Source organism: Delphinapterus leucas, chromosome X (genome assembly GCF_059928025.1).
Source record: "Delphinapterus leucas isolate spDelLeu-1000000601 "Yukka" chromosome X, BTC_Dleu_Yukka2, whole genome shotgun sequence".
Classification (NCBI taxonomy): domain Eukaryota; kingdom Metazoa; phylum Chordata; class Mammalia; order Artiodactyla; family Monodontidae; genus Delphinapterus; species Delphinapterus leucas.
This window is the reverse complement of record NC_143150.1, coordinates 86,427,128-86,447,846: the sequence shown is the minus strand read 5'-3', so window position 1 is coordinate 86,447,846 and position 20,719 is coordinate 86,427,128. Positions and strand designations below refer to the sequence as shown.

Sequence of the window (20,719 nt, the reverse complement as noted above, 5' to 3'; positions counted from 1 at the left end):
TATGTGACAGCTGTCATATCAGCACACATTTAAAAAAAGACTTATCAAAATTGGTGAATTTCTGTGTAGCCATTTTAATACTGAAGATGGGAGGGGGAAAAAGCAACATTTTCAGCATATTATGCTTTATTATTTCAAGAAAGGTAAAAACGCAACTGAAATGCACAAAACGATTTGTGCGGTGTATGGAGAAGGTGCTGTGACTGATTGAACGTGTCAAAAGTGGTTTGCAAAGTTTCATGTTGGAGATTTCTCACTGGATGATGCTCCACTGTCGGGCAGAGCAGTTGAAGTTGACAGCGATCAAACCAAGATATTAATTGAGAACAATCAACGTTATACCACGCGGGAGATAGCCAACATACTCAAAATATCCAAATCAAGCACTGACATTCATTTGCACCAGCTTGGTTATGTGAATCGCTTTGATGTTTGGGTTCCACGTAAGTTAAGCGAAAAAAACAATTCTTGACTGTATTTCTGCATGCGATTCTCTACTTAAACGTAACAAAAATGTTCCATTTTTAAACAAATTGTGACGGGTGATGAAAGTGGATATTGTACAATAATGTGGGATGGAAGAGATCGTGGGGGCAAGCGAAATGAACCACCACCAACCACACCAAATACCGGTCTTCATCCAAAGAAGGTGATGTGTATATGGTGGGACTGGAAGGGAGTGCTCTATTATGAGCTCCTTCTGGAAAACCAAATGATTGATTCCAACAAGTATTCCTCCCAATTAGATCAACTGAAAGCGGCACTCGACGAAAAGTGTCCAGAATTAGTCAACAGAAAACGCATAATCTTCCATCAACGTAATCCAAGACCATATGTTTCTTTGATGACCAGGTAAAAGCTGTTACAGCTTGGCTGGGAAGTTCTGATTCATCTGCCGTATTCACCAGACATTGCACCTTCGGATTTCCATTTATTTCGGTCTTTACAAAATCCTCTTAATGGAAAAAATTTCAATTCCCTGGAAGACTGTAAAAGGCACCTGGAACAAGTTCTTTGCTCAAAGAGATAAAAAGTTTTGGGAAGATGGAATTATGAAGTTGCATGAAAAATGGCAGAAGGTAGTGGAACAAAAGGGTGAATACGTTGTTCAAAAAAGTTCTTGGTGAAAATGAAAAATGTGTCTTGTATTTTTACTTAAAACAAAAAACGAAGGCACTCTTTGGCCCAACCAATATAATTTCTGCTTACTGCATTTTGCAACTTCTATTGTAATATAATATAAAAGCTATTTTATAAAACGGCACTGTCCAAGAGAAATATAATGTGAACCACATATGTAATTAAAAAATCTCTAGTAACCACTTAAAAAGTAAAAAACAGCTATAATTTTTAATACATTTAACCCAATATAATAAAAATTATTTTAACATGTAATCAAATATAAAAATGACTGAGCATACATTTTTATATTAAGTATTTAAAAAAACAGGTATCATTGTTATGCTTACAGAGCATCTCAATACAGACATTAAGTTTTCATTAATCGATCTATATTTATATTTCATATGATTTACTGGGGAAAAAAAGATTCACATACCCAAGTTTTCCAAACATACTTAAAAGTCCTCCAACAACTGAATAGAGTTAATAGTTGTTGTATTTAAATTAATAGGGGCTTCCCTGGTGGCGCAGTGGTTGAGAGTCCACCTACCGATGCAGGGGACATGGGTTCGTGCCCTGGTCCGGGAAGATCCCACATACCGTGGAGCGGCTGGGCCCGTGAGCCATGGCCGCTGAGCCTGCGCACCCGGAGCCTGTGCTCCGCAATGGGAGAGGCCACAGCAGTGAGACGCCCGCGTACCGCAAAAAACAAACAAAAACCCCAAACACAACAACAAAAATTAATAAAAATTAAAAATTCAGTTTTCTCCATCCAACCTATGACTTCATCTTAACTACATCTTCAACAACCCTATTTCCAAATAAGGTCACATTATGAGGTGCTGGGGGTTAGTATTCCAACATATAATTTTTGGGGGCAGGCACACAATTCAACCCATAACACCCTCCACTTAAGAGGGGAGAGAGAGAGAAAGAGAGACAGACAGACAGACAGACAGGGGTGGGTGGTGGGTGGAGGTGGGGGGGAGTGTGAGGCAGCACACACAAGGACAGGAGGAAGGAAGGAGGGAGAGCGAGGGAGCAAAGAAGAAAGAAAATTCAGTTTTTTAGTTGTACTAGCCACATTACAAGTAGTAATGTAAAATAGCCACATTACACGTGGCTGGTGGCTACCATATTGGACAGTGTGGCTCTAAAGTGCTCCACAGCCACTTAGAATAGTCATTTACCATTTTAACGTAAGAAATTAAGCTTCTGAAAAATAAGCATACAAAAAATTAAAGACCCACCATAATCTTTGTTACTGTAATTTCTAAGAATCAATCTTACATTCTCAAAAAAACTACATATAAAGATGTTCAGTTTTCAAAATAGTACACTAGAAACTTAACAGGGAATGGTTAATTCATGGTACCTTTACATGGCACTTAATATTAAGTGAAAAGAGACCTGTAAAATATTATGTCTAAGATAATCACAACTATGTTAATAAAACATACCTTCAGGGAAAAAGATTAGCAGATACTTCCAAAATATTTTTTGTGGTATAAATATCGGTGATTCTTCTTTCTACTACATTTTCTAATTTTTATCATTGTGGGTATGTATTTTTTTAATAGAAAAAATAACTGAAAATAGTTTAATTTTAAAATAAATAATTAAAAATTAATGAATGGAAAAAACTGAAGACTACAGATGATAGACCTACTAAAATTTCACAATAGACCTATAAAGACAGAGACAGACAGAACTTAAGAGAATTAATGGCTAGGATTTTAGTTTCTTGGAGTTACCTGATCTTTTTCCGCCCTGGGTCGTACCTGCCTTCTCATCCTTTGGAACCAGTTTCTGCATGTCCGCCTGACCAAATTCACACCCAGATGGCAGGCTGCAAGAAGAGAAACAGTGAGCAAAAAAACCTCTGATAACTCATCTTTTTAATGTTGTGCTTGGTCTCTGACCTGCTTGGCTGACACTATCCCCCTCCTATAGCAGGTAAGTTAACCTAATAAAACATCTGCAATGATGGAATTCCTGAGGTAGTACTCAACAGGTTTCCAACTCAACTCTTTATATCTGGCTAACAGGACCAAACTGTAAACACCCACCATGCTGACACAGCATAATTGAGATATCAGGTCAAAGATGACACACTTGTAAGGAAGTCCTTTGGCTTATAAGTGGGAAGGACAATGCTATTGGTTAAATGTGTGTCTCCTCAAAATTCAAATGCTGAAATCCTAATGTCTGATGAGATGTATTAGTAGTAAGGCCTTTGGTAGGTGCTTAAGTCTTAAGAGTAGAACCCTCATGAATGGAACTACTGCCTTATAAAAGAGGCTCCAGAGAGATTCCTAGTCCCTTTTGCCATGTGAGGATACAATGAGAAGTCTGCAATGTGGAAGACAGCCCTCACCCAACCATGCAGACTTCCAGCCTCCAGAACTCTGAGCAATAAACTTCTGTTGTTTATAAGGACCCAATCTGTGGATTTTGTTATAGCAGCCCGAATGAACTAAGACAGACAAGGAGGCCTCTGAACTCTTTACCTTTCTATCCTTGACCAAAGTAATACCCCAGGCTCACTAAGCTTAGTTTTTCTGTTAGGAAAGACAACAGAGATAGTAAAAGAGATGACCATTTCCTTACCTGTTTGGGGTACACAGGGAGAGAAGGACAGTGCTTTCCCACACCAGGGAACAGTATAACTGGCTCAGCTTGCTCAGAACACTCAGACCCAACTGAGAGCCCCACTGGTTTACGGAGATGGAACGAATTTCACTCTGTAGCCAAAGTAAAAAAGGTGATCTTTGGGATGCCCTCTGAACATTTATATTCAAAATCAACTTTTAGTTATTTACAAAGGATAAGGGATTCTACTTTTCCTTCCTTACTATTCTCAGAGTTGTGTACTTCATCAAAATTCCCACACTTAAGAGATCATAGTTCCAGAGGATATTCTTGTACAATATTTACAATATGTCTCTAACATCCCTTCTCATTTCTTTGTAAAGTGAAAAACAGGAGTCACAGGCAACTCTGTTCTTCTAAATGGAAGAAACAGTTTTATAGACTCATTGGCAGCTTACTAACTTTTTTAGATGGTGAGGGGGCTTGTTATTTCCTGTTTATTTCTTTATTTCAATCAATCAATCAAATCAGTCCCTAAAGCTTTTCTGTGTAATTTAATTATTTTCTAAATAGTTTATAATTGTGCTTTTCACTTAATTTGATCCAAAGAACACACTCCTAGCTCAACAGCATAAAACAGTGCTGCTAAAAATATGACACCAATAATCTTTAGACTTGATTACTTGACAACTAAGGGTGGCAAAACTGTGAGCACTCAAAAAACAAATAAACCCCCCCACCCCCAAACTTCAACTTTCTGGAACCATAAGAGGATCCTCACATGGAGTGCAAACATAAGGTTTGATATTTAGGAAATCTTTAGCAATCTGTTAATCACCATTAACTTAAATGTTCTGTGGTCAAATTTCCTTCTTGCCATCTTATTATCAAGCCTACAGGCATTTGTAGAAATATTAGGAAGTAATACGGTCAGATGAGCACCCAACTGAGCCTTGTCTGCTAAAAGGGGTGACTATACATCCCTAAGGCCTATATGGATGCTACAGATCTATTAATACCTGTATTTATCTCAATCTCTTTCACTCTCAAGAAGGTCCAGTTCACAAAACAAGTTATATGGTCACCCAACTTCCAATGAAAAAAGTACTAAGGGGAAGTGAAACTAGACAGCAACTTGAAGCATAAACTTAAGTCATCCACCCAAAAGAACTCACCCTAAAACTGTTCTTTCAGCAGCTCGCCTACGTAGAACTGCTTCTAAGTACACTAAGATGCCACGTATATACCCTAGGTATTTTACCGACTTTAAGCCAACATGTTCACACCTAACATAATTCTTACCTGTCCAACTCTACAAGTATGAACAAACATCATGATGTAGGCGTGGGCAGCAGTGAGCGCATGCAGTAGAGGTGTGGCTTGAGCTGAGAGGGTAGCATCAGCGACATTGCCAGCACAAGCCAGTTCTCGCAACAACACTGAGCCCCCAGGGGATTCTATTGGGCGGTGTAAGGGCTCCAAGGAGGAAAGAATGGAGTCCAACTGAAGGAGACCCTCCTGAAGGACTTTGGGTTCATGTGACAGTGTCTGAAATAAGAAGAATAATTAAAGCATTAATGTACAATGAACTTCATATGCATGTCTTAATAGTCACAGTGAAAGAAGTGGAAGACAAGTCTCACAAATTTCAGACCTGGCCATGGTCTTACACCTGGTAAATGGTGGAGCCAAAACATGAACAAAGGTATGACATACCTAAACGCCTTTTAGAGCAACACATTACTTCTCTTGAATGAGAGGCTTTCAAAGGTGGTAGGCCAATCAAATTTAAAAGATTGTGATGGCCAAACTGGACTACTGTTACAGCAAGGACTCCATGCTCTAAGATTAAATCCAAATTTTGCACAACAGGGAGCAATGTTAGGCAAGGTTCCAAAGCATGGAAATGAACCACTATTACAAATGTTTTTTTCTTACCACAATAAGAGAGACAATTCTAGGATAGGCATCAGCTAGGCATTTTATTTTGGAGACAACTCAAGGATTATATGGCCCCTGCAATTTCTTTCTGAGTAAGAAGAAAAATCTTGACAGTGAACACTACCACTTGCCATTCAGAGATAGGAGAACTTATGTGCTTTTCCTATGGCTTTAAATAAATCTATCCACCCTCACACGGTATCTTACAGGTAGGATAAAGATGGAGCAGCCCTTCCCCCCCCTCTCATAAATAGCACTTAATTAAATATTTGCAAAAAGGAAAGCAGAATAAAATATCAAATGCAGATGTCACAATTATGGATCTTTCCAAGTCCGCAAGAAATTGGATTTCTGATTTTTAGCAGAAATTACTTATCATTGCACAACTCAGCTAATAAATAAGCTTCACAGATTTAATCCAATTCCTATAAAAATCCCAATGGCTTTTTTTTTGCACAAACAGAAATATCTCTCTTAAAATTCATACAGAATCTCTAGGGACCCCAAATAGATATAGCTATCTTAAAAGAGAACAAAGTTAGAGGTCTCACATCCCCAGATTTGCAAACTTACCACAAAGCTACAGTAATCAAAAGTGTAGTACTGGCATAAAGATAGACATCAACACCAACAGAAGAGAGAGCCCCAAAATAAACCCTTGCATATATGGTCAAATGATTTTTGACAAGGTTGCCAAAACAAGGGTACAATAGGGAAAGGACAATCTTTTCAACAAATAGTGTTGGGAAAACTAGATACCCACATGCAAAAGAATGAAACTGAACCTTACCTTACACCATACAAAAAATTAACTCAAAATAGATCAAACACCTAAATATAAGAGCTAAAACTATAAAATACCTAGAAAAAGCCATAGGATAAAAGCTGCACGACACCGATTTGGCAGTGATTTCTTAGGTATGACATGAAAAGCGCAGGCAATGAAAAGTAAAAAGCAAAAACTAAACAACAAAAAACCCCCCACAAAAAACAAACTGGACTTCATCAAAATTAAAACCTTTTTTCACATCAAATGACACTATCAACAGAGTGAAAAGCAACTCATGGAATGGGAGAAAATAATCTGCAAATAATTTATCTGATAAAGGATTAATATCCAAAATATATTAAGGATTCTTACAACTCAACAACAAAAACAGACAATCCTATTAAAAAATGGGCTCTCCCTTTTCCTCAGAAGCTCTAGGCTGATGAGAGAAGGAAAGCATCAGGCAATTGAGGGGAAAAAATAGTGCCAGGCTATCTAGAGAAGAGTGAAGAGAGGCTCCAGGCCAATGAGAAGAATTAGGCAAGAAACACACAGATGTGCCAGCCTTCTGAGAAGCACCAGCCAGCAACACCTTACTTCTTTAAACTTGGAGGAACGGCTTCATCTCTACCCTTCTACCTCAAAGGGAATCTATGCCAAAATGCTCCAATGAATGGAGGACACACTTGGATTTGTGAACTGAAGTGACACGCAGAATCTCTGAGCCTTGGTTGTTTGGAAGATTGAAAAATCTTGTTCAGCATGGGTGACCACCAAAAAAGCAATCTAAAGCCATCTATATGTCACAACTGAGACAAATTGGGGAGTTTGTTGTCAAATAAAATGTACTGTTCCGGAAAAAAAAGATGGGCAAAGGCCCTGAACAGACATTTTTCTAAAGAAGACATACAGATGGCCAACAGGCACATGAAAAGATGCTCAACATCGCTAATCAACAGAGAAATGCAAACGAAAACCACGAGATCTCATTTCACACCCATTAGGTTGGCTAGTATGAAAAAACTAGAAAATAACAAGTATTGGTGAGGACGCAGAGAAATCAACCCTTGTGCTTTGCTGGTTGGAATGTGAAATGGTAGAGATGTTGTGAATAATACAGTATAGCAGTTCCTCAAAAAATTAAAAACAGAACTACCAAATGATCTAGCAAATCCTACTTCTGGGTAGATAACCAAAATATCTGAAAGCAGAGTCTTGAGTATGATCTCACTTTCAAGTCAAACTCAGAACCAGAGAGTAGAACGGTGGTTGCCAGGGGCTGGGGGAAGTTGCGGAGATGTTGGTCAAAAGGTATAAACTTTCAGTTATAAGATGAATAAGTTCTGGGGATCTAATGTATAGCGTGGTGACTATAATTAATAATACTGTATTATATACTAGAAATTTGCTAAGAGAGTAGATCTTAAGTGTTTTCACCATACAAAAAAGCAGGGTCTGGAGAACACACCCATGTTCGTAGCAGCACTATTCATAAGAAGTGGAAGCAACCAAAATGTCTATCAATGAATGAATGGATGGATAAACAAAATGCAGTTTAAACATACACTGGACTATTCAGCCTTAAAAAAGGAAAATTCTGACATATGCTACAACATGTTTGAATCTTGAGAAAATTATGCTAAGCAAATTAAGCCAGTCATAGAAAGACAAGTACTTCATGAATTCAACTTACATGACATACCTCGAACAGTCAAAATTCAGACAGAAAGTAGAATGGTGGTTACCAGGGGCTGGTAGGGAGAGGGGAATTGAAAGTTGTTGTTTAATGGGTGCAGAATTTCAGTTTTACAAGAGGAAGAGAGTTCTGGAGATGGGTTTCACAACAATGTGATGTACTAAACACTATTAAACTATACACTCAAAAATGGTTAAAGCGGTAAATATCATGTTATATCTCTTTTACCACTACTTAAATAAAGCAACTTCATTTTGGGGCAAAATTTGAGCAATGAACTATAGGTCAATCATGCTTAAAATACACAACTATCAAGCCTGAGAAAGGAAAAAAAAATACATGGCTAAACAAACCAGACTGTGTTAAAACCCACTTCCAAAGCTTTCTTGCAGATTTATTTTCCCTTCCAAAAAACTCATATGTTAGAACTATATACCAAACTCAGGAACAAAGAACAAACACTTTGACTTTTCAATGAGAAATAACGTGGCACACTATTATTAGTCACAAAATCCACTTACAGTACATAACCGCCAATTTCTTCATTATGTTTTAGTTGAAGGGGAGACCACAGTAAAAACACGTATACAGAAGTATTGCAAAATTGATTTCTAAAAGAAATGAAAATATTCGGCCAGATGCTTCTTACCAATATGGATTTGCAGACACCTGCAACAGCCTGACAGGCTGCAGATGTGGGAAAGTCAATGGGCAGATTGGGAAGACCCAAAATGGTAACCAAAGGCAAGAGTCCTTTCTGATTCACAAATTCCTGGCAGTGGTCATCGGTTGTATTGTTGCTCAGAATAGATTCCACAAATTTCATCTAGGCAATAAAAATTAAAAAAAAAAAAGTTAGAGCCTGACACTTGGAACTAAAATGCCAGCTTGGAATTAGGACAGGGGTAACCTTATAGTCATGAAATCAGTATTTTCTAGAATATCAAAACCTCAGGTAAGCAGTAATAGGTATATGAAATGACCCCTAAACATCCAGAAAATAAGGAATTACAACTTCTTCCCAATGTATCTTTTCAGCCACACCTAAAGTCACATAATCTGAGAAGCACAGAGAGGTTAAATGACTTGCTCAGGGCCACACCATGAATTAGTGGCAGAATCAGGTCTAATCTCTTAATTTGCTCATTTAGTGCTTCTTAAAGATAATGTGTTGCCTCTCCCCTAGAAGCAAACATCACGGATACTTTTCTTCAAATGTGCTCATAATGCAAATGAAACCTAGAACTCTGGAAGTGATTCAGACTAAACAGAGCATTTTGTAAGGGTAAGAAAGTAAAATACGGGAAACAAACACACAGGCAAAAGAGAAACCATCTCTGGAAGTCTGGAAGTGCTTACTGGGCTAGAACAAATGCTAAATGGGCTTCCCCTTATAGGTAAATAACTCTGGGAAAATTCAAACTCTTCCTTTTTTCCTGTGAGACACACAGAAGTTTAAATAAAACACCACATTATTATTATTATTATTGGTAAAAGAGAAGTTAATGGGAAAAAAATGGCAAGTAACGGGAAAAAAATATGCTGGGATGCACTCAAAGAACATAATACTGGACTGGCCTAACAAAGCCCATTCTCCTCCTGTTTGGATTCCAAAGGGGAATGAACAGAAAATTGGGAATATTCAAAAAGGGACTGTTAGCTAATTTTTGGCAAATCACACAGAACAAGGTTTACACATCTTTCCCCGCTGCTCTCTGCACTTTAAGGGCCCCAGTGAAAATAAACACAAGTCATCAGACTATTTGGTAACCCCACACATTTTCCAGAAGAGCACACACCTTTACTCAGATTGCCCTACCATTAATCTTACCACATTAAGGATGTAATCCATGAGGGGAATAGGAATACGTTCCTCTGTACCAACAACCCTGTTAAGGGAGAAAAGAGTGAGTTTCACAGAAATTCATAATACCAATGCAAGAGAACAAAGCGAAGAAAAGGAAACCGTGCAATTCTAGTCCTTTCTCTCAGTTAGACTTACAGCCTTTAGTATATAGCACAGAAAAAAAAAAAAAGAAGGAAAAAGAAAAGAGCTGAAATCAATTCTGAAGGTAGCTTTCCTAGCCTGAGTAGGTTGAGAGCACAAAAGGAAAAACCAAGCTTTCACAAACTCAGCACTTATACATATCTCAAAAGAAATTATTCTATTTTAGGCAAACTACTATAGGAGGAATTCATCAATATGAAAATACTAAAAATAAGCATGTTCAATTAAGAGACTATTTAAATATTTGCTTGAAGAAAGGAGCTAGGCAAAGAAACAAATACATAAACATCTTACCGTGTTCTTGCATCAGATTTAATGTTATAGAGAGCAGGAAATGGAATTTAATTTTGGTCAAGATTCCATGCTTAGATTGGTAAACCATTCAGAAAAGTCAAAGTTGGTCAAAGATGAAGGCAACACCCAACGTCTCCTTCTCTAACAACCTTTTCCTGAACTACCCAAAAATTGTGATCAGGTCCTTCTGCTTCAGATGCTTCAATGTTGCACTGAAGACAAGAAGGCTGCAATAATGCCATAGCTGCAGAAAATGCAGCCTTTAGACCAATGGCTACACCTTGGCTTTTGTAAGAAATAAACAGAGGGAAAAACCCCACAAAGTATATTGAAATGAAACAAAATCTACCTAAAAGATAAACCCTAGAAAAGGACAAAACTTGAGTTGAATAAGAACATTTTAGATATAGGCCCTTGGGAGAAATTTGGGAGAAAAGGGCAGAGATAGAAGAAGGGAGAGGTAGGGGGAGAAGGCAGAAAAATTGGCAAGAAATAATTTCGTCTCTGAGCAAGATAAAATGTGAACAAAGATTTGCCAGGCATGGGGATATGTGGTAGCAAAACGGAGACTAGGCAATAGGCAAAGAGAGTGGAGAGGCATGACGAATGGCTTTAGAGCTAAAATATCTCGAGCTAGGGCTTGGGTAGGATGTTGTGAACATACTCAATGAAGAATCTGGGGAAGAACTTTGTACAAAGGGAGGACCTATACATAAGCCAGGAGTGAAATGATTCCATGGGAAGATTGCAAACCCTTTCCTGACTATAAACTTCCTCCGCAGAACCACTGCCACATTCCCTGCTACTTACACCAATTATCCGCCCCAGCTTGACTGCACCTCCTTGGGAAGAACTCAAGAGATCCATCTCTACAGCTAAGAAGTACAGGTATGGCTCTAAGCCCAGGGAGATACCTGCCTCTTTGCAGAAGCCAAATATAATGGTAAAGACCCAAAGCACCATCATGAAATGTACTTTCTTCATTTGCTAGATGGAAGTTGGAGGGAACAAGAGAGAAAACAAACCAACAGTGGTTCTTAAACTCCAGGAATGAACTTGTTCAGTAACCACTTTTCTCCCCTTTTTGGCTTCTAGGCTTCTAGGCATCTAGGCTCCGGGCATCATATAGGAATAGTAAAAATGATCAACTCCAGGAATGAACTTGTTCAGTAACCACTTTTCTCCCCTTTTTGGCTTCTAGGCTTCTAGGCATCTAGGTTCCGGGCATCATATAGGAATAGTAAAAATGATCAACTTTCTTCAGTAGAAATCCCCCTACCACTGGTTTTAAGAAAAGTCATTCTAATCCTAACCTGATATGAAACTTTGACCCACAGCATCTTTGAAACAATGAAAGACTGCATTTCCATGAAGAATGAAACAAATTTATCTTAACTGTCAAATCAAAAACTGCTGCCTCGCCGCCTTCTCCAAAACAGACACACATTCCCAAACTTAATTTTAACTCTAGTCACTTTTACATGGGTATTTATGATGTTGGAGCCCTTAATCAGATGTGGAGGAGAAGGATTCCAATTGAGTGTCATAGTACACGGGTACAGGACAACAGATCTCATGTTTTGGGGTTTTTCGGGGGTGGGGTGGGGTGGAGGGAGGAAAATCAGGTCTCTCTTACCACTCCTGAGGAGACACAGCTGCCTTTGGCAAAAGAGCCCTCCCAGTGGGCCACGATTCAGGGAACAACTGCTTCTCTGCATTTGATGCCTTTAAAGCCCAGACAGTTGCTATTCAAGTTCCAAAGACCACATGGATATATATAACCCATTTCTTTCAAGTTGTTCAGGGTAGGTGGTTAAGTTAGGCAAAATAAATGGAATCAATCACAAAAATAAACCATGGTGCCCCAACTGAAAACCTTGGTTACTTACTGGCAAGTATATTCACCCCCAGCAATATCAGTTTTGCTGAGCTCAAACAATTCAGAAGGCAGAAGAAAGAGGCCAAAAGCCAAGTATTTAGAACTACTTGTGGTGAATGCCTTTGAATGTACAACAGAACTCCATGTATTTGGGGTAGACTGTAATGCCTAAGTTTCCTTATTGCAGATTTGTAGCACAAAACCACGTGTCTCAAGATCAAATACAATCAATCATTTTATTCAATGCTAGCTGCTGATTTTGGGGACAAAACCAAGGGAAAAGAACACTGTCTTAGTCTGGAAAAAAAAACAAACTCAAAACTTCGTCAACAGGTGAGTGGATAAATGCTGTAGTATATTCATACAGTGGAATACTATTCAGCAACAAAAACAACATACTGATAGACACAACATGGATGAATCTCAAAAATACGTTATGCAACAAAAGCCAGAAACAAGAAAGTACATACATTAGATATGATATACATATAAGACTCCGTTTATTCTATTTATACGATGTTCCAGAACAGGCAAACTTATTCTATGAATGAGAGAAATAAGATAGGTAGCTGCCCCATTTTAGGGTAGGGAAATAGGAAACTTAAAATCTGTACCGTTTACTGTATAGGAATTATACCTCAATTAAAATTAATGGAAAAAATTACTCATGCGTGTATTTAAGGCATTGGAAAACAGATGTGGGCATGGGAGACCAGAATTTGTTCGGGAGTCCCATTGAAGAATTTTGCGTTGGGTGGGGGAAGGATACAAACAAGACTTTTGGGGAGAGGGGTGGCATACAGTGCAAATTTTTCAAAGCCACTTTCCCATATTGGCAGAAAGTACATAGCAACTCCCACCATAACAACTACCTGGGATAAGGAGATAAAAGAATTTTACCTATAATAGGTAGTGGCTTTCAAAATGTAGGTTGAGTTTAGATAGTCTTTTGTGTTCCCTTCCAGCCCTAATAATCCATGTAATGACCCAATTGAAGCTTGTGAAGGTGGCAGAAGTGGAAAAGTACATGTGTCAATATTTGTGAGATTCTTAGATATGTTATGTGAATGAGGTGCTAATGAACACCCAGACCATGCAGAAGAACATCAATACCACGGAACAGCAACTATTAGAGTCCTTTGCAGCTTAGAAGCTACATATGACTAATACTATGATACAGTATTAATGTTGTGGGTCTAGATTTTAACTATTTCTTCATTCTTGTTCATGTTTCATTAGGCCCAGCTCTCTTGGCATTTAAGACTCAGGGACTCCTTAATCTAATACTCTTGATTCATTTTATCAACTCAATAAATAAACAGTTATTAACTGATTACCTACTATAAACAAAGTGATCGGGATACACTGTTGAATGAGACATTGTTCCTGCCTTGGAGAACTATATAGATTAGTGGGGGAAACCATTAGAATATATAAATGATTTTAACAAAACTGTTGGGAGAACACAAAAGATCAACTTCCTATTTAGAGGTTAAAAAAAGTTCTTTTAAGAATAAGACATTTGGGCTTCCCTGGTGGCGCAGTGGTTGAGAATCTGCCTGCCAATGCAGGGGACAAGGGTTCGAGCCCTGGTCTGGGAAGATCCCACATGCCGCAGGGCAACTAGGCCCGTGGGCCACAACTACTGAGCCTGCGCATCTGGAGCCTGTGCCCCGCAACAAGAGAGGCTGCGACAGTGAGAGGCCCGTGCACCGTGATGAAGAGTGGCCTCCGCTCGCCGCAACTAGAGAAAGCCCTCGCACAGAAACGAAGACCCAACACACCCCAAAATAATAAATAAATAAACTTAAAAAAAAAAAACAAGAGTAAGACATTTGAGCTAGACTTGTAGGAATTTGGTAGATGGAAAAGAAGGAGATAAGATAATTTGGGGATGGGGATAAATATGAATAGAATATACAGTGACTCATGATATTCCAAGAAAAGCATGGAGAGTGAAGACATATGAGGGCTTGAGAAAATGTCAATTTACCAAGGCAGCTTAAAACCTGGGCATGTTAGACAAAAGGTATTAAGAAATCCAGGTAGAAAAGTTATATGCAGATGAATGTACACAGCTTGACTCAAAACCACCACCATTACTAACATTCAAGAAATCCATCCCTAGTTTGTAGCCAGGAACAGGAATCCTATACCAGCAGGATGGCTGACAATCAAGGATGTGGCAAAAAAGCACTAAGATTCCGACTCCTTTGCAAATAAAGTCCTGCTTTCTTTTAGGGTATCCTCCTTTTCCAGAAAGAGAACATTTTTTGTGTGTGCGCGTGTAAACATTTTATTGACACACAACATACAAGCAAAAGGTGCACAAACTTAAGTGAACAGCTTGACAGTTTTATACAAATTGAACTCACTATGTTACTACCAGCACTCTAAAACACCTCCTCTCAGAAAGACAACATTTTAATCAAAACAGAAGATGGTGCTAGATGAAGGCAGGGTTGCCTTCTCAGACAATGAAAATATATCTGCCCAAGAAAGCAACATACTTAAAACGTAATGCCTCCCCTCCAAAAAATTCACACCAACAGGCTCATTACTTTCTAGAGTTCCAAGAGGGCATACCTGTTTTGGATTCTAGACCTTCGCTTCTGCTGTCTACTCCACCATAATCTTCTCTTAAGTCCCAAGCCACCCTTTGAGATGAGCTCAAACCCATTCAAATCCACACCTAAATAAAATGCTCATGCTTTTCTCAGAACTACTTCTATATATACACCAAAAGAGCACTTATTAAAGAATGCATGACTGTCCAGAGGGATCATGCCCATTTCGAGCATGAAGGTGATTAAGAGTTACAGCTACAGCAGTTGCTTTTCATCCCTTGCATGCGAACACTGTAAGCTCGAAGAACCAGGTCTACCAGCAGTCTTTAAGCTCACCCCCCCATCCCCATCTCACCATCCAGGTAATCAATTTTCATGTAGAACAAACCTCAAATAAATAGAAGGAAAATCTACTGTGCCTAGTTACAATCATATAGTACATTCCAAAGCCTTCTGATGTATCTGGAATGAACAGATGAAATAAACAAAAACAGAGACCAACCAACAACAAATCCCTGTAACTCTTAAGAACTTCTTAGGAGATAGGCTTCAAAAGTGCAATGTGTTTAATGTATGCTCACTTATGGAAAACAATCAAGCAGCCAATGACATGGAATACCAAATCAACAAAGGGAAATCCTCTGAAGAAGGCCTTTTAATTTGATATACTGAATTCTGATTGAATTTCATGAACAGCGTTTAAAAAAGAAAGCTTGCTAAAGCAACCAAAACAAACACCAAAGCACAAACGACACACAAGGGTCAAAGAAAGATAAATTACAGACATTTAGGGCCGAAAGAACCTTATAACTGGATCTAATCCAACTCCCTCATTTTTACAGATGAAAACAACATGCTCAAGATCACAAGGCTAGAGAACCTGTCTTGTGAACACTTACTGCTGATTAGGCTCAGTTTCATTCTGCTGGGTAGAATTAAAGCTCTGCATGGCCTGTACTTCCTCTTCCTCCTCATCCTCACTAGAGGCCTCTTCTGCAGCATGATTAGATCTTGGGGGAGGAGCAGTGGCAGTGCCATCTGCCTTCTGGATTGATGGCTTCTGACAGATGTATTTAGGGTCTCTTCCAAGGTTACAGATTTCTTCAAGTAACTGAAAGGCAAAGGAAACAAGATTACTTATTAGTAATTAAGGAATGGGGAGATGACTAACATTTTTGGAGCACTTTCTATGTGCTATATACAGAAGTGCCAAAACACTTTATATACACTATTCCTGGAATATAGTCATTAATTTCATTTTACAAACAAGGAAACTGAAGTCCTATGAAGTTAACTTCTTCAGGGTCACATGGCTGTTAAGTGACTGACTGACTGATGTGACCCCATGTTCTAATTCACCAACCACCAGTAACTCATTTACCAGTTTCAACAATCCTAAGAGGCAACGGGCAGGGCTAGTAAATGTGGGAAAAAAAAAAAACCCAAAACAAAAACCAAGCAACAAAGATTAGAAAGGGTAATATGCTTTTACAAACAGAAGCTAAGCCTTGGCAACTTCTTAGTATCTTGTATAAGAAAGCAATACTTAAGTGACTTTTTTGGGGGGTGGGGTAAAGGACCAACCCAAGGACTTGGAGAAAATGAGGCAGAATAATCCTCTTATAGGCACAGTCTAAGAGTCCAAATGACCTCCAGTAGGTCTTGCCTTTTCCTAAAAACTCCCACTTCACTGCTCTCTCATGCCCATGGTCACAGCCGTATCACTTCCCACCTTGATGATCGCAGTCGTTGCATCTGTTTTGAGGGTTGGCTGATGTCTCATGAGCTCATCAACAGCACTCCCGAGGTTGGAGGCAGTATCCCCTTAAAGTCAAAAATGGAATTGTTAGAAAGACTGAAGAAAATAGAGCTTGGGCTATTTTTTTTTTTGGTGCCAATATAAGGAGGAAAGAAGAAACTGAGCTGGTTGTTGTGATTTTCTAATGCCATGCTTTCTCAAATGAATTCACACCAACCTCTGCAACCAAATCACTGGGGAGGAGGAAAGAAATTTATCAGTCTAGTAAACACATTTTAAAGTAACCATGTATGCTACATTCTACCGTAGTAATCTCTACTGTCAAGGTCTGAACTAGTATTGTAGGGTGAAGAGAGAACGAGAAACGAAAGAACCATAAACCATTAACCCTGACTGACCCGGTAAAGAATGGTAGTGGCTAAAATGCTACAGTGGTGACAAAGCACAAAGCACATTTTTGAAAACTGGATTCTTTCTGGAACCCTTCCTTCTTGCTACACCTCAATGATCTGGTCTCAAATACACTGAGAAGGAAATCTATTAATTTGTGACTATCTTAGGGACTTGGATATTAGAACAGAAGATTACCAGGATGTCCTGTTGCTGAAGACTAGATGGTGGACCTGAAAATCTACTGCTGGTTTTCTAAGACCTATTTCTCACCAGCATTGTAACAGTACATTTAACAGTGAACTGTTGAGAAGCATGGAAATATTATAAGCAGAGGTTAAGGATGAAGTATTCTTTTCTCCCTGCAATAGACTATATGGTGATAATTCCCATTAAGCTTAGCACACCTAGCCAGACACATGATGAAGTGAGGTCAAGGAAGGGTTTCCTTGCCAACTGGTGGCTTGATAATCACCTAACTCTTGGCACAAAAGCCAACCAATTATTTATTTTAAGGCAAATCCTTACTTACCTAGAGGATCAGAACTCCTCCTCCTCCGCATGGCTGGGAGGTAATCTGGAGACAGAAGAACTTTGAAGAGACGTTCAAAAGGCTGACACTGTACAAATGACTGAAGACCTCGGGCATTCAAGCAGAGTGCACTGAATACATTTGGGAGGGAGCCAAGGACTTCACGGGTAGCAGGAACCTAGAGAGAAAATAAAGTGAGCTTGAAGACATCTGAAAGAGTCCAGGTACAAAGTTAGGAAACTTTGGCCAGGGGTACTACACAGAGAGATCAAAGGGATCTTGATGACCAGGTCCAAAGGTTTCTTTCTTTTTTAAAAACTTTTAATTTTACATTGGAGTATAGTTGATTAACAGTGTTGTGATAGTTTGCAGGTGTACAGCAAAGTGATTCAGTTATACATATACATGTATCTATTCTTTTTCAAATTCTTTTCCCATTTAGGTTGTTACAGAATATTGAGCAGAGTTCCCTGTTATACAGTAGGCCCTTATTGGTTATCCATTTTAAATACAGCAGTGTGTACATGTCAATCCCACACTCCCTAACTATCCCTTCCCCCCACCCTCCAATAGTTTCAATACTACATATAGAAAACAAAAGATAGGATTTTCATGCCATAAGACTGCTTTTCAAGTGTGTGTGTGTATATGTCTGTATATTTTATGGAAAGGGGTATGCATGGAGCATTCTTTACAGATCAGCAGAAAGGTCTCACGTCTTTGATCAGCAGTGCATGCAGCATGACATCTGTCAATCCATTGTCCTGGAGTGAGGAGAGCAGTGATGGTTCTTGAAATACAAACACAGTCACCACTTCAGTAGCTAAAAAAAGGATGAAAGATATAAGAAACCGAGAGATTCTTCACAGGTATTAAAAGCAAAACTTCAAAGGCTCAAACAAAACAAAATAACAAAAAAGAAAACAAACCCAGAGCTCAATGTACAACAATTTAATCGCGTGCATGAGCTTAGTAAAAGTTCTAGTATTGCCCATCAGAGATGGATCACCATTAGGAATTTAGTGACTACTCTTCAAGATTTTTATGGGGCAATGTATAGGCATGACAGTTATAGTTAGTAATATTGTAATGAATAGTGGAAATATGCTAAGAGAGTAGATTTCAGGTGCTCTCATCACACAAAAAAGGGAAACTATGTGAGGAGATAATGCTTGACTGTAGAAATCATTTCACTATGTATATCAGATTATGTTGTACACCTTAAATATATAAAATTTAAGAAAAAAATATATAAATAAAACCTGAAAATTTCAAGATTTTTATGAGCATATTTTGATAAGAATGAGGTTAGCTTGTTTTTTCAATTGTAATAGGCACCATATAATCTCCTTTATCTTTCCCACGTCACTACAACTCATTCAATTTGAATGGCTGCATACTGTTCTACTAAATACATGTACCACCATGCATATAAACCAGTCCATAATGGTGAGAATTGATAAACCTAAAAATATACCCTTTTTTGTCTGCTTAAGCAGGAAAAAATGTAAGATGGCGGTGTGTGTTTGCTGGGTTAAAGTGAATGTAAACTTACTGATGAAAATGGACAAAATGTCTTCTAAAAAGCCCTTTCAGCAATTTAAAAATACCATCAGCAATGTTAAGAATCCTTGGGTAGGGACTTCCCTGGTGGTGCAGTGGTTTAGAATCCGCCTGCCAATGCAGGGGACACGGGTTCGATCCCTGGTCCGGGAAGATCCCACATGCCGCGGAAAAAAAAGAGTCCTTGCGTATTAATCTGACCAATTTTTGACAGCATATAGAAACGTGCCTTAAGACTACTATTAATGCAAATATGGCAAAAAGAATATGGAAAAAACTCTATGCAAGAGAAAACAGTACAGCATTAATGCATTCATTAAAAAGTAAACAAAAGAGAAACTAGAAAAAACAGAAGAAAGTAGAATTTAGTGAAATTGCAAGCAAAATGCACAAATAATTAAAACCAATAACCAGCCCTCTGAAAAGACTGAAAAAGCTTACAAACTTAAGGGAAATCTAATAAAGAGAGCAATATATATTAGCAATGAAAAAAAGAGATTTAACTGGATTCAGAACAAATAAAATTTTACAAACTGCGTGTTAACAATGAAGTGCAATGCTTTTGTAAGAAAATGTCATAAAAATCGACTATCAAGAAATGACAGCAAAGCAGACTAGACCATTACAAGAATTTTTAAAAATACTACCAAGTAACAGAAAGGAACCAAGCCAACAATTTTAGATGTGAGTGTTATTAAACCTTCTAGGAGCAATTAAAACAAGGCTTCCTAACTCATTTAATGAGATTTTTAAAAGTTTCATTTTAAAACCTGACAAGGAAGGCACATGCACATACAATATCCATAAACCATGTATAAAACAAACTCATAATTGCTGATGCCTGAGATCTAAAAGAAACCAGAGGATTTTCAGTTCATGATGGGTCAACAGAGCACCTCTCATCAAATGCTATTGAAATGGCAGATATATGACAATTACTGGGACCAACAGTTGTCAATGGCCTTTGGTATTTCTGATGAGCTATAAACTTATGGAAAATTTAAGTCCTTTTTTTTGGGTTTCTATTGGTGTATGATAGACCCTTCAATAGACTTCCATTCGTACAAATGTCTAAATTCTAAGGAGCTATTAAAATTGAGTATTCATAAACTAAAATTAGTGTTCTATTAGAGGTTACTAAGACATCAAGTCTGTTATTTTAAGGAGGTCTAACTATTTAATATAATGCTATGTCATAATGCTACTGTGCAACGGGGACAGTTTAAGCCCTCTTTTAGAATTAACAGATGATTAAGAATTCGAATGAACACACTAAAACCAATTAGTTCCAGATGGAACCAAGCAACTAACTCCTAAAAGAAATAACTCTTAAAAAATTTATGATTAAAATCAAATTCTAGGGCTTCCCTGGTGGCGCAGTGGTTGAGAGTCCGCCTGCCGATGCAGGGGACGCGGGTTCGTGCCCCGGTCTGGGAGGATCCCACATGCCGCGGAGCGGCTGGGCCCGTTAGCCATGGCCGCTGAGCCTGCGCGTCTGGAACCTGTGCTCCGCAACGAGAGAGGCCGCAGCAGTGAGAGGCCCGCGTACCGCAAAAAAAAAAAAATTCAAATTCTAGAAACCACAAAACCCATAAAACAGCAATAAT

The 20,719-nt window shown here is 38.5% G+C and overlaps 1 protein-coding gene across 27 annotated transcripts in view; it reads right to left on the bottom strand.

The window, feature by feature from the left end:
* HUWE1 (HECT, UBA and WWE domain containing E3 ubiquitin protein ligase 1) overlaps positions 1-20,719 on the bottom strand; it is a 143,571-nt gene that overhangs the window by 59,414 nt on the left and 63,438 nt on the right. For 25 of the 27 annotated variants that reach the window (XM_089904493.1, XM_089904495.1, XM_089904512.1 and 22 more), the window contains 9 exons: positions 18,266-18,372; positions 17,550-17,727; positions 16,601-16,692; positions 15,768-15,979; positions 9,952-10,009; positions 8,770-8,946; positions 5,017-5,262; positions 3,733-3,866; positions 2,877-2,971 (listed from right to left, as the gene is read on the bottom strand). In XM_089904493.1, coding sequence (XP_089760619.1) covers positions 2,877-2,971; positions 3,733-3,866; positions 5,017-5,262; positions 8,770-8,946; positions 9,952-10,009; positions 15,768-15,979; positions 16,601-16,692; positions 17,550-17,727; positions 18,266-18,372 — 1,299 coding nt within the window. Of the gene's footprint in view, positions 1-2,876; positions 2,972-3,732; positions 3,867-5,016; positions 5,263-8,769; positions 8,947-9,951; positions 10,010-15,767; positions 15,980-16,600; positions 16,693-17,549; positions 17,728-18,265; positions 18,373-19,104; positions 20,423-20,719 lie in introns of those variants that run through there. The other 2 variants (XM_089904514.1, XM_089904515.1) reach the window with 2 other exon arrangements.